General features: G+C 46.0%; 1 protein-coding gene across 2 annotated transcripts in view; it reads right to left on the bottom strand.

The window, feature by feature from the left end:
- Positions 1 to 11,401, bottom strand: part of NETO2 (neuropilin and tolloid like 2) — a 36,078-nt gene extending 24,677 nt beyond the window's left edge. For both annotated transcript variants that reach the window (XM_034426451.3, XM_087877303.1), the window contains exon 1: positions 10,982 to 11,401. In XM_034426451.3, coding sequence (XP_034282342.2) covers positions 10,982 to 11,015 — 34 coding nt within the window. In that variant the 5' untranslated portion in view covers positions 11,016 to 11,401. The remainder of the gene's footprint in view (positions 1 to 10,981) is intronic.
- Positions 11,402 to 13,643: the final 2,242 nt, after the last annotated feature.

The raw sequence follows: 13,643 nt of genomic DNA, 5'->3' as shown, positions 1-13,643 counted from the left end.
TGTCAGAAGGTTGCAAAAGTCATAAATGTGAGTCAATTCCCAAGGGTTGAATCTTGATCACGTGACCATGGGGATGCTCCAGCGGTCGTAAGTGTGAAAAACAGTCATGTCACTTTTTTCCGGCGCCGTTGTAACTTTGAATGGTCACTAGATGAACTGTTGTGAGTCGAGAACTACCTGTTCTCTTGCTCGACTGTAGAGTGGCTGTAGAGTGATTTGAATTCAGACAGGAGACGCTGGCTCAGATAGCGGAAGAACACGCCCGTTGTATCCGTCAACAACTCAAAAAAAGTTTTGGCTTCTTTTTTTTTTTTCTTTCTTTGTGCTGCACAATTCCAGCGAAAGATACCTTGGATTGCAGGAGGTATATTCGGGTCCGCAGGTGTATCTTTGCACAATTCAAATCACTTTTCCTTCTTGAAAACTGGTTCCCAACACCGTCCTATTTGCCAAGCTTGAAATTACGACAGCTGTAAAGATGTGCTATATTTTCTTCTACAGCTTCTATTCCTAGTCCGATAAATGTAAAGTGGTGATCGCTTTAGCGCTAAAGTCATCCAGTCACCTGTGAAAGCTTTGCTTGCGAGAGGCAGTGTCAGGGTTCCAAGTAATACATCCGTACCAAGCAAAACTCTGAGGCAGGTAGATTCCTCAAAGAATAACTTTATGTTGTGGTCCGTCAGCAGCCTGTGGAGTTGGCAGCGGAATTGGACAGTGAGGAGGCTGGGGAGGACAATGGGCCAGTCCTGGAATCAGAGGAAGGCCCGGACGAGGGCTCTGCGTCGGAGGTAGAGATGGGGCCAGGGCCATCTGGGAGCGATGCGCGGTCTCCAGAGCCTCCGGAGTGCACGCATGTGAAGAGCTGCCAGAAGGCAAGAGCAGCTAAAGCAAAAGGGACAACTCAGGAGTAAGGCCAGGAGATGATTGGCTGCCCCCAAAAGGCTTAAAAGAGCAGCAACGGCTCTTGGGATCTTTGTAGGAAAATAACGTTGCTAAATTTGTTTCTTGTCGGCATCTCTTGCTTCTGAACTTCGTGGGGTTTTGCCAAGAAAAGCCTTTGGCAGGGTGCCAAAGAAGACAAAGGTTGGTGATAAGGCCAAAGGACTGTTTATGAAGAATTCGTTTTGGAAATAATTTGGACTAAGCTGAGAATGAAGTAATTCTCAGCTGTTCTAATAAAATATGTTTGTTTAGGACTGATTGCGTCTTGTAATAACTATTTGGTCACGATACTTTATTGGAAATATCATATTGGCACATATCTGGTGAAAACCGACTCTGACGTCTCTCACGGTTTTCACCTAATTAAAAGTAAAAGCTTTTCTACTTTCTCAAAACAATCAGTCACATGGTCCAATCATGGTGTGGAGTGGCAGCATCACTCCGCCTTCCTCCGACCAGGTGTGAGAATGACCTTGGTTCCCAAGAGAAAAGATTTTTGTTTTGGCTACAGAATCCCCTCTATCTCAAATCCCCCCCTCCCTATCCCTCAACTCCAGTGTGGCAACACTGAAGTGGTCAAACTTGGCTTCGGTCAGGTCAGCTTCAGAGTTGACAGATAGGGAGAGAAACATGAGTGATGTAGAGATACAATTTAATTATATTAATTAATACAATTAATTAATAATTTAATTAATTTAATTAATTTAATTGGATTCAATAAAACTGGCAATAGGGTAGAAGGGCTTGAAAATACCGTATTTTTTCGCTCCATAAAACATACTTTTTTGTTTCCCAAAAGTGGGTGGAGATGTCTGTGTGTCTTATGGAGTGAATATTGCCAAAGCCCTATCCACCCTCCAGCCCCCACCCTTCGGCCATTTTTGGCCTCTGCATGTCCGGTTTTTGGCCTCCACGTGCCCCGTTTTTGGCCCTGTGCACCCTATTTTTGGCATCCGCGCATCCTATTTTTGGCCTCCACACAAGACTTTCACGGAGGCCAAAAATGGGGCACACGGAGGCTGAAAACGGGAGTGCATCTTATGGTCAGGTGCATCTTATGGAACGAAAAATACGGTAGGTCCTACCTACGTATCCTATCTTGCATATTGCAAGATCTACTTAATCTCATAAATTAGAAAAATAATTAAACTTACACACCACTCTAAAAACTAAATACTTAATTTTAACTTCAGGTAAGGAGAAGCTTTGGGTGACCACCCAAGATGTTGACAGAATACAATTCCTAACAATACAGGCCAGCACAGCCAGTGGTAAAAAGATCCTATCAGTTGTAGTTCAACAGTATTTGAACGAGCATCGGTGGCCCAGCTCCATTTTAAACAGCCTCTTTAAAATCTGATTCAACACTAGATTACATAGAACTATATTAAGCTAGTATGTTTGTCACTGATGCTTATCTTTACACTTCCGATGTCTAGAGCTGATATTAAACGCGGTAAGTCCAGAATAAAACCTCTCTTATCGTGACCAAGAAACAAGAACGATATGTGGAGTTACTTCTGAATAGATTGTTGTCTGCCTACAGACAGAATCTTGCCAGATTAAAGCACCTATCTGCATAACTATTAGATATTGCTAGGGAGGATTCAACTTTGCTCTCTTCCAGCCCATTAAACATTCAAAGTTCCACTGCCTCTTTCCCCTTTGGGAAGGAGCCCCTCCCTCCTGGGACTCCCGATTATGTTCCTCTGCCGACTGCAAAGTGCAGGCAGTGCGAGTCTCACCGGTTCAAGGTTGACTCAGCCTTCCATCCTTCTGAGGTCGGTAAAACGAGGACACAGATTGTTGGGGGCAAGATGCTGACTCTGTAAACCGCTTATAGAGACGGCTCTAAAGCCCTATGAAGCGGTATATAAGTCTGCTATTGTTTGGGGAGGGAGGAAGGAAGGAAGGAAGGAAGGAAGGAAGGAAGGAAGGAAGGAAGGAAGGAAGGAAGGAAGGAAGGAAGGAAGGAAGGACAGACTAGTAATAGCCCTTAGACTTATATGTCACTTCATTTTGTTTTACAACTCTCTCTAGGCAGTTTACAGAGTCAGCGGCTTGCCCTCAACAATCTGGGTCCTCATTTTACTGACCTCGGAAGGATGGAAGGCTGAGTCCACCAATCCTGAACGGGTCAGGATTGAACTCCTAGCTGTGGACAGAGTCAGCCTGCAATATAGCATTCTAACCACTGCACCACCATGAAGGAAGGAAGGGAGGGAGGAAGGAAGGAAGGAAGGAAGGAAGGAAGGAAGGAAGGAAGGAAGGAAGGAAGGAAGGAAGGAAGGACAATAGCTCTTAGACTTATATAGTGCTTTACAGCCCCTCTCTAAGCGATTTAGTCAGCCTATTGCCCCCAACAATTTGTGCCCTCATTTTACCCACCTCGGAAGGATGGAAGGCTGAGTCAACCTTGAGCCTGGTGAGATTTGAATTTTAATATATCGTTTAATAAGCTTTAATAAAACAAACCAGCCAAGATATACATCAAAGTTTGATAGCTGAAAGTCTCGTCTATTTTGGAAATCCTGGTTATGTTGTTGAAAGCAAACAACAGAACGCTATCCCACGCTTCTCACATACTACACTGCAAGCATTACAGTGATTATTTTTTAAAAAACACTTTTTATATCGCACTGTATCCCTCATCTGCAGTCTCCGCTCGGAATGCTGCAAAACTTCATTGAGTAGAAAATCCTGGAAATTAATTCCACTTGAAGCGGCCTTTAGCTTCCCTTCCATGATCGTTCTATGTGCCTTGAAGAAAACTGTCAAGGGTCTCGAGGGAGCTACATTTTCCAGTACAGAAAAAAAGACCGAAACGTGAAAAGCAGCTTTTATTAGCATCTGCAGACTGTCTTTTGAACTTTTCAAGTGACAACGGCACTGAAAAAAAGGGGACTTATGACCATTTTTCACACTTACGACCGTTGCAGCATCCCCAGGGTCACATGATCGAAATTCAGATGGTTGCAGAATCCGGGAATCATATGATCCTCTTTTCTGACCATCAATGTTGACCAGGAAGCCAGATTTACTTAGCAACCTGTGTTGCTAACTTAACAATGGCAGGGATTCGCTTCACAGCTGCGGCAAGAGAAGTCATAGAATGGGGGAAAAACTCACTTTGACAGATGTCTCGCTTAGCAACATAAATTTTGGGCTCAATTGTGGAAGTAAGTCGAGGACTACCTGTATTATGTACATTGGGTTATTATGACTTGAAAGAATGAATAGAACTGGGTACAACAGCAGTGGTGGGTTTCAAATTTTTTTACTACTGGTTCTGTGGGTGTGGCTTGGTGGGTGTGGCTTGGTGGGCGTGGCAGGGGAAGGATACTGTAAAATCTCCATTCCCACCCCACTCCTGGGGAAGGTTACTGCAAAATCCCCATTTCCTCCTGATCAGATGGGATTCGGGAGGCAGAGAATAGATGGGGGCGGGGCCAGTAAGAATTTTTACTACCGGTTCTCCAAACTACTCAAAATTTCTGCTACCGGTTCTCCAGAACTGGTCAGAACCTGCTGAAACCCATCTCTGAACACAATAGTGTAGAATTCTGGTTTAGAATATAAAACAGTTTAATCCAGAGGTCTTGAAACTTGGCAGCTTTAAGACTTGTGGCTATGCTGGCTGGAGAATTCTGGGAGTTGAAGTCCACAAGTCTTAAAGCTGCCAAGTTCGAAGACCTCCGGTTTAATCTGTCCTAAAATAAATACCTTAAAAGATAGTTATATGGTAGATGGATGAATAAAAGAGATCCGACTTCAAAACCTCATTAAACTAGGATTACTCTTGGAGGACTTTGATTAACCTCTCAGTTCCTCATTCCCATAAAACATTCTTATTACCTCCTTAGCCAATTTTCACTTAATGAGGAGCTTAACTTTCCCCCCAAGAATATAAATTTTTACTGCACTCCCAGATTTTACTACAGTGGTACTAAGCAAGGGATAACCATAGCAGAGATGGCATTCAACCGGTTCGGATTGGTTCGGGCTAACCGGTAGTGGCGATCTGCGGGTTGGCCCGCCCACTCGCCCGGGCACAACGACGTATGACCACAATTGAGCCCCAAATTTTTGTTGCTAACTGAAACATTGGTTAAGTGAATTTTGCCTTGTTTGCCTTGTTGTATGACCTTTCCTTCCACAGTTGTTAAGCGAATCGCTAGAGTTGTTAAGTTACCCTGTTTCCCCCCAAAATAAGACATTCCCTGTTAATAAGCCCAATTGGGCTTTTGAGCACATGGCAATAAGGCCAAGCGCTTATTTCAGAGTTCAAAAAAAAATATAAGACAGGGTCTTCTTTTCGGGAAAATACGGTAGTATTTTCAAGGGCTTCCCCATTTGACTTTGCTTGTCCGAAGGCTGAAAAAATAATAATTACATGGTCCCACGGCACTAAACCATCCTAGATAATGAGTCAGTTGCCAAGCATCTTGATCATGATGCTGCAATGGTCGTAAGCATGAAAAACGGTCATAAGTCACTTTTTTCAGTACCGTTGTAACTTTGAACGGTCACTAAACAAACAGTTGTGAGTGGAGAACTACTTGTACACAATAAATACTATCCTGGTAAATTTAAAACGAAGGTAACGCCATGATACTCCGGATTTTTGTAAGTAAGTTTATAAAAAAGGATTTCAAAGATTTGAAAGTTCCAGAAAGATTTGAGATTTTTTTCAAGGTTTTTTTTAAAATTAGAACTGTACAAGGCCTCTTCATTTTAGTTCACCGAATTTCAAAGTGATAACTTTGGGGACGTTATTAGAAAGGAGAAATGAAGCGTGCAATCCTAGGTCATTTGTGGAAATGAAAGAAAATCATTTTAAGCTTAATATATCCTCAAGTTTGGCGAGCGAAAATATACGTCGCATTTATGTTTTAGAAAAGATGACCAAAGATAACTTAAAACAACCATGCCTCTCTCTTACTCGACAATTAAATTTAGGGAAACATGCTTGCAAGGCAAAATCCTTTGCGGGTGAATCTTTTCAAAACTTGGAATTTTTTCATTTCTTTTGACCTCAAAACAGACCATCAGAATGATAAAAATGGCTTATTTCAACCTCATCGTAAGATTACTTCACTCATAAACCTGTAGGGCTCATTAAAGCTGACTCAAATTTGAAACTTCTCTTGAGTTATGATGATTTGGCTCAGCTGTCATTTCTGGTTAAAAAAAGAAGCACTTTTTTTCTTCTTTAGCAAGTTCTTTTCTTCAGGCAGTAAGTCAGCTTATGTATTTAGAAGTAACTAATTTACCTGAAATGTAATAATGATTTGAAATAGTGATCTATATGGCTACAACTCACTTAATTTCCTATAGAGGGGCCACAATAATTATGACTTATAGATCTTCTATGATCTTCTTCAACTTCAGTTGCTGGATTTTTGTTTACTATTGTGTTTTGTTTAGCAATTTTGTTATTGTTCTTCTGGAATTCAACGCTCATTTAAAAATAGGTTTTGAAAATTAAGTCAAAATACATGCCCATACATTCTCTGCATTTCTGAAAAGGAAACTTGTCAACTTAAAAGTTATCAAAATGCTGCAACTTCTTTAAGCATTTGTTATTCATACTGACATCCTTGGCCAAGTGATATTGCTAAATCTAAATAATAATTAAGCTCATCGTCTCTAAACACGCTATCTGATAACATGACTTTATCTTGATTCACAAATTTATGAGACCACTTTACTGGAATGCCATAAGAGGTCAGCCTAACTCAAAATATAAATTCTGTCAGCAGCAATTTGTCTGCATCTTAAATTAAGGAATCAATATTTCAAACGGCCTTCTCTTTCTTAATTCGAACATTTGGCAAAATAATGACGGAGTTTCCAATTTCTATATGATGCCCAAAGCTCCAGTGGAGAAAAAATATACAGGGACCACAAATGTTCTGGATGCAACTGATTTTCTATACATGCCTGTTTTTTTCCTTCTTCCCCTCTTTGCATTTTTGCTACAGAAGTAGAGAAGACCAATGCTGATTTCACGGTGACAAAATTCCAGATAAAGAAGCTTTTAAAATAATTTGAGATCTACGGTGACATTTAAACACACACAAAAAAATAAATAAATAAACAGGAATCGTTCAACAAGGAAGGTTTGGAAATGCAGCACAATTCATTGCTCCGCAGTTTTTGTGTTGTAGGCGAGTCCAAGAGTTTGCTTTCATTGACAAAAGGTGATAAATGGCTGGGAACTGTGCCCTTTGAAAGCAAGCTCAGCTCTTCGGAGCAAACATGAATACTAGTTCTTTCTTTTGCAAACACGAGGGGGAAAAAAAGCCTAGGAAACCTTGTAGGCTCACAAAGCTGTTTAAAATTATGATTTCCAGCCTTCTCTCGTCTTCTCCTCTTCTCCTGCAAAGCCTAATTTCTTTGTTTTTTCCTGGGATGCTGTACAATTCTAAATTAAAGGCATCCCCTAAAATCAAACGGAGCTGCCAATCTGAAAAGAAGCAAGACAGCCATCGGTAGCCAGAAAGAAGCTGCAGGACTCTCTGAATTACATCTGAACAGTAGTCAAATTTTGCACTAAAAACACACACACACACACACACACACACACACACACACAAAGAGTTTCAGGATTCCTAGGGGCTAGGCTTAATCCTTTTCCAGACCCTGTGGAGAAGGGACTTTTGTAGCCTTATAGCCAGACTGGAAAAAGACAGATGAGTATGAAATAGCCAGCTTTCTGATATTAAATGCAAAATAAAAGAACGGCTGTAGATCAAGACCGGGTTTTGAAAAAAAGCTGTTTGATGTGACAGAATCTACTCGCTACATTAAGAATATTGAGAGAGAGTTGCATGATATAGTTACAAATTTGGTGTGATTAAAAGAAGAAAAAAATTTAAGGGGTGGGGAGGAGGAGGTTGCTATATGAGATCCGAAATATCATGCCCGCAGCTCTTTTAAAGGCAGTCCTCAACTTACAACCATTTCTTTAGTGACTGTTCGAAGTTACTGAAAAAAGTGAGTTATAATGTTTCTCACACTTATGGCCGTTTGCAGCCGCTCCATGGTCACGTGGTCAGAATTTGGGCGCTTGGGGCAACTGACATGTACTTGTGACAGTTGCACGGTTCCCGAGGTCATGTGATCGCCATCTGTAACCTTCCCCAACCTGATTTTGACAGGCAAATTCAATGGCGGAAGCCGGATTTGCTTAATAACCGCACAATTCACTTAACAAGGGGAGTGATTAGCTTGCCAACGGGGGCAAAAAAAAAAAACCCTTGTAAAAAGGACAACCTTCACGCAACAACTGCTTTGCTTAGCAGCGGAGAATTTGGGGTTTCATTTTGGTTGTAAGCCAAGGATTACAACCAAAGTATTTGGATATATAATATTACAGTACATTGGGATACGGATCTTTCCTGTAAAATAAATGTCATTCCACTTAGCCCAACTTACTTCTGAGTAGATATGAATGCTCATCACTGATAGCCGTCAGAACAAATCCCAGCACCCTTCACATTTCCCCCCACCCCCATTACTAGATCCAGGCCATTCAATTTTCACAAGCAGCAGAGGACACAAATCTGAACCGATCTGCATGCCTGGCAGAACAGAACAGAAAAGCAGAGTTGGAAGGGATCTCGGAGGTCTTCTAGTCCAACCCCCTGCTCAGGCAGGAAACCCTATTAACATTTCAGACAAACGGTTGCCCAATCTCTTCTTAAAAACTTCCAGTGTTGGAGAAATTTACAACTTCTGGAGGCAACTCATTCCGCTGATTAATTGTTCTCACTGTCAGGAAAGTTCCCCTTAGTTCTAGGTTGGTTCTCTCCTTGATTAGTTTCCACCCATTGCTTCTTGTCCTGCCTTCAGGGGCTTTGAATAACAGAGTTGGAAGGGTCCTTGGAGGTCTTCGAACTCCAATTTGCTGCTCAAGTAGCAAACCCTATTATCATTCCGGACAAATGGCTGTTCAGTCGCTTCTTGAAAACCTCCAGTGACCCACAACTTCTGGAGGCAATTCATTCCGCTGATAAATTGTTCTCACTGTCAGGAAATTTCTCCTTAGTTCTAGGTTGCTTCTCTCCTTGATTAGTTTCCATCCGTTGCATCTTGTCCTGCCTTCAGAGGCTTTGGAGAATAGGTTGACTCCACTCCCTCTTCTTTGTGGCAACCCCTCAGATATTGGAACACTGCTATCATGCCCCCCCCCCATGGCAAAGGAGTGACACTCCTAAGGCAAAGCAGGAGAGCATCTTTGATGGCTCACCAAAACACATAGATACTAGCAATCCCAAATTCAGAGGACACCGGGTGCATGCGTTGTAGTCACTTTTTCTGGCTTTTGTAAAGTCTTAAGTGGGAACGATGGAGGGCAAAAGAAGAAGGGGACGACAGAGAATGAGGTGGCTGGATGGAGTCACTGAGCTTACATGGACTCCAGAGGATAGTAGAGGACAGGAAGGCTTGTCCATGGGGTCGCGATGAGTCGGACACGACTTTGCAACTAACAACAAAGGAGGAACCGACTGCATGCAACGAAGTGGAGACTGAAGTGGGTTGGGAACACAGTGCGAGTCCCTTCTCACATGTGTGGGACAGGGAAAGCAGTGTGCATGCCTCCGACTGTGTGTTTGTGTGCATGTGTGTGTGTTGGAGTGGGGAGGAGTGAGGTGGGGGGGGAAGGAAGCCACACACCAATCAGGGAATCCCAGATTCTTTCTTGCAACACAAAGCCAGCCTGCTTTCTCCAAGTGGTACCCAGAGAGTTTCAAGAATCTCAAGGAAATTCGGAATCCTTCCTTGGTAGGGAAGAAGGATGCCAAATCGTTGGATGGAAACTGCCAGATTTAAATCTTTTTTTTTAACCCCTTTCCTTTTAGCCCAGAACCAATAAGCCTTGGACAAGCTTTAAGGGATCAGAGTTTTTGAGCTAGAAGGATCATGTGCCGTTATCATAGTATTTGCAGAAAAAGCGCCTGGTTCGATGCCCTGACCAGAAACCGGGAGACTATGAATTCTAGTTCCCACTTTAGTCACAAAAGCCGGCTGGGTGACTTGGGGGCCAGTCCTTCTCTCTCAACCCACCCCACCCCACCTCACAGGGTTGTTGCCCTGTGGGGGAAAAACAGGAGGGGGGGGATGTGCCCTTTTTAACAGTCAAGACCCTCCCCCCAAAAAATACCAGTAGGATAAACCGAAGAAATCAATGTGGGGTGAGAGGGAAGGAGGAGAAAAAAAGGGGTTGCAAAATCCCTTCGGTTTTGTTGAAATTAGGAAGACGCTAACCGGGAAGATGAGCCCATGGAATGAGTGGCTGCATTCAATGGGATTAAATAATGAATAATAGAAATAACGGCACTCCCTGTGCCATTCTCCGCTCTACAGAGCACTTTGGAGTGTGTGTGTGTTTGGGGGGGGATCCCCCAGCCTCTGCTCGGTCCTTATGGGGCAGCAGCAAACCCCGACCTCTGGCTTTTCTTCCCCCCTCCCAGTTGTCAGATTTCCCCCCAGCGCAAAAAAGACCCCCAACCCACAACATCTGGAGGGTCCCTGGAGGAAGCGAGGCTGGGGGATCCCCGCGACCGACCCAATCCGGAGAGGGGGCTCGCCTCTTTCGAAGACCTTCCTCCGGCAATGTCTCTCCCCCTTGAAGGCTCCGACCCCCCGAAACCGGAATCCGGGCAATTCGAAGCCCTCCTTCTCGGGGGGGCATTTATGGAGGAAAGCGATCTAGGCAGCCACGCGAAACCTCGCACCGGCGCCTGGCCGGACCGGGAGCAAAGCTTGGGTTGAAGGTGGGCGAAAGGAGAAAGCCGCCGATCAGGGGCAACTCCGGACTGGCCGGCTAGAGAAGGGGACCCCAATCCGGATTCAACCCGCGGAGGAGAAGGGGGAAGCGCCCCCCAGACCCCGCAGCCCGTTCTGGGAGGAAGGAGGGTCTCCCGCACCGCCCATCCTCGCCTTGGCGCCCCACCGCCCGCCGGGGAGGATGGAGGTTGTAGTAGCCCTGGTGAGATGGAGAGAGGAGGCAGGAGAGCCCTGCGCGCCCTACCTTCCAGCACCGAGTAGACCTTGTCCAAAGGCATCTTCCCTCGCCTGCCCGGCGCGCTGGGCGCGGAGACCGTCTGGCGAAGGGGAAGAAGCCGGCGCGGCTCAGCCGGAGGGGCGCATCCTCCTCCTCCTCCTCCTCCTCCTCCTCTTGCCGCCGCCGATGGTGCTGCTGCTCCTTCCCCTGCTCGCTCCTCCGGCGGCGGCGGCGGCGGCGGCGGCGGCCACGGTTGGCTCCCGCTGCCTCCGCCCGCCGCTGGAGCCCGGCGGCGGCTGCCCCTTCATGCCGGCGGGCAGCTACGGGAGAAAGGCGGGCAGCTCCATCCTCTTCCTCCTCTTCCTTCTCCTCCTCCTCCTCTTCTTCTTCTTCTTCCTCCTCCTCTTCTTTGCGCGCCCGGTCCGCAGCTGGCCCAGCCCCCCGACTGGGCGGGCGAGGGGCGAGGAGGGGCGGGAAGGAGGGAGGGGGAGAGGGAGAGGGAGGGAAGGAAAGAAGGAGGAGGAGGAGGAGGAGGAGGGAGAGTCTTGTACGCATGTGCCCCTGAGCTCCCCCTTCCTCTCCTCTCACAGCCCGGGCTACCCCCAGCCCCCCAAGACACGCGCGCGCCCCTTAGCCAAGCTACCCATTCAGCCCCCTCGCCAAGCCCGGTGGGTCTGTCCCGTTGGAGAAGGCGCAAGGGGTTCGCCTCGCCCCCCTCCCAGCAGTTCCCCCTTCCCCCCAAGGGACCCCTTCCTTCTGCTTTGGGTGCCCCCTCCCCTTGGGTTGGACTCCTGCGGGCGGTGGCTCCCCGTCCCGCATCAAGACGCCCCGCCTGGATCGGATACCCCGAAGCGCAAAAACCAGCGTCTTCGGAAGACAAAACCTCTTTGCAAAGCCGAGCAAAGTATCGGATCCAGCGTGGGGTTGAGGATGGGGTGGGGTGGGGTGGGGGGGTCTCTGTGTGTAAAATCCAGGATGTTGGTTTGAGGGAAACCATGGTTAAGTTACCTCTTGGGCTCCTCCACGGGTGCTTTCTCATCATATTTACTCGCCTGGTCTTGCAACCGCCTGAGAAATATTTATTTATTTATTTATTTATTGGTTCGATTTATATGCCGCCCTTCTCCGGAGACTCAGGGCGGCTTACAATGCGTTAAGCAATAGCCTTCATATTTTTGTATATATCTGTGTGTGCATATTACAGGTATACCTGTATACCTGTAATTGTGTGTATTGTGTGTCACGGAACTCACCTTTGGGGGGGAATTCTATGGATTATTAGACAACTCGCTTTCCCTCCCTTTCCTTTTGCTTAAAAAAACACACACACACAAAACCCTCTACTTATTTTTAAGTTGTTTATTCAAAACTCCTGGAGAGCCATTTAGCGAAAGGTCTATGAGTTTAAAGCTGGATCCGGGCGGGAGGCGGACAAAGTAAACTCAAGGAAAGGCAAAAGAGAAGGCGCGCGTGTGTGGGGGGTGGGGGCTGGGGGCTGAGGGGGGGGGGAAACAGGTTTGTGAGGCTGGGAAGGAGGAGAGGGGAGTAGCCCCAGGATCCTCAAGAGGGCAGGAAGGTGGAAGATAAGAGACTGACGGTGGAGAGGAAAATGAAGGGTGCAGGCAGAAGAGGCAGGAATGAAGAGAAGAAAAAATAGAGATGGTGTAGACAGAGAGAGACAGGAGACATAAAGGAATTTAGGGGACCAAATTAAGTCTTGGCTTTGAGGGGTGAAGTGGCCTAGAGGTAAAGGCACTGGGACTCGGAAGGTTGAGAGTTCAATCCTAGGCAGCCTCAGATGTTTCTTTTATCGGGAAACAATGAGTAAATATCTGCTGCGAACTCTGCATAGGCGTTGGGAAGGGCATCCGGCCAGTAAAGGCTCAATTCCATTCAGTCGCCCTAATTCCATCCCTATAAAAGGGATTACAGGGTCTTAAAAAGAAAAAAAAATCTAGTTTTGGCTTCGGTCCCCAGGTCTACTGTCACATCTGAAGACTCTGTGCATATGCAAGAGTGCCTTTCCTTCCCCTGGAGATGGTCTTGACTTCAGAGTCTTGGCAAAAGCCATCGACGCCACGTGAGCCCTGCTCCGCCTTCTCCTTTTCCCCTCCCTGCAATCTCCGGAGTTATAAAGGTTGAGCAAAGTGCCAGTTGCTTACTCGGGTGTTATCTGAAAGGCTTCCCCTCTGCCCTTTTCAGAGGGATCTCTGCACTTCAAAGACTTGGGAGAGAGGGGAAGGCTTGGGGATCCTGCCTGTTGGAAAGGATCTTCCTAGATCTTCTGAGCTGCATTTTCAGCGGATGGGCTGACTCTTTGGGGTTGCTGCCTTGGGAACGAGTGAAAGGGAGGGAAAAGAGAGCAGGGTGGGTAGTTATTTTAAATTGTTCTGAACACGAGCAGAGCTCATGCACCATGTTATGACTGCGCGTGCCTGCTAATCAAGGCTGGGCAGAACAAACCAGGATAGATCACATAAAAACCCTGTTTGAATCACCTTTGGAGAGGATTGAATGCAGCCAGTGTGGGTAACTGCACCTTTCATTGAATCGAATGCCTTTTGGAAAGGACATAGAGAGATGTCTCACACCAACTCCCCTCCCCACATCCCCCTGGACAAGCGAGCGTAACTTCTCTTTCAATTTTATTGTGATTTTTCTTTCTTGTGCCGGGTGAGCAGCTGGGCAA

Source organism: Pantherophis guttatus, chromosome 11 (genome assembly GCF_059756535.1).
Source record: "Pantherophis guttatus breed Tessera chromosome 11, ASM5975653v1, whole genome shotgun sequence".
NCBI classification, from domain to species: Eukaryota; Metazoa; Chordata; class Lepidosauria; order Squamata; family Colubridae; genus Pantherophis; species Pantherophis guttatus.
The sequence above is the reverse complement of the archived record's forward strand: the minus strand, read 5'-3'. Positions and strand labels throughout refer to the sequence as shown.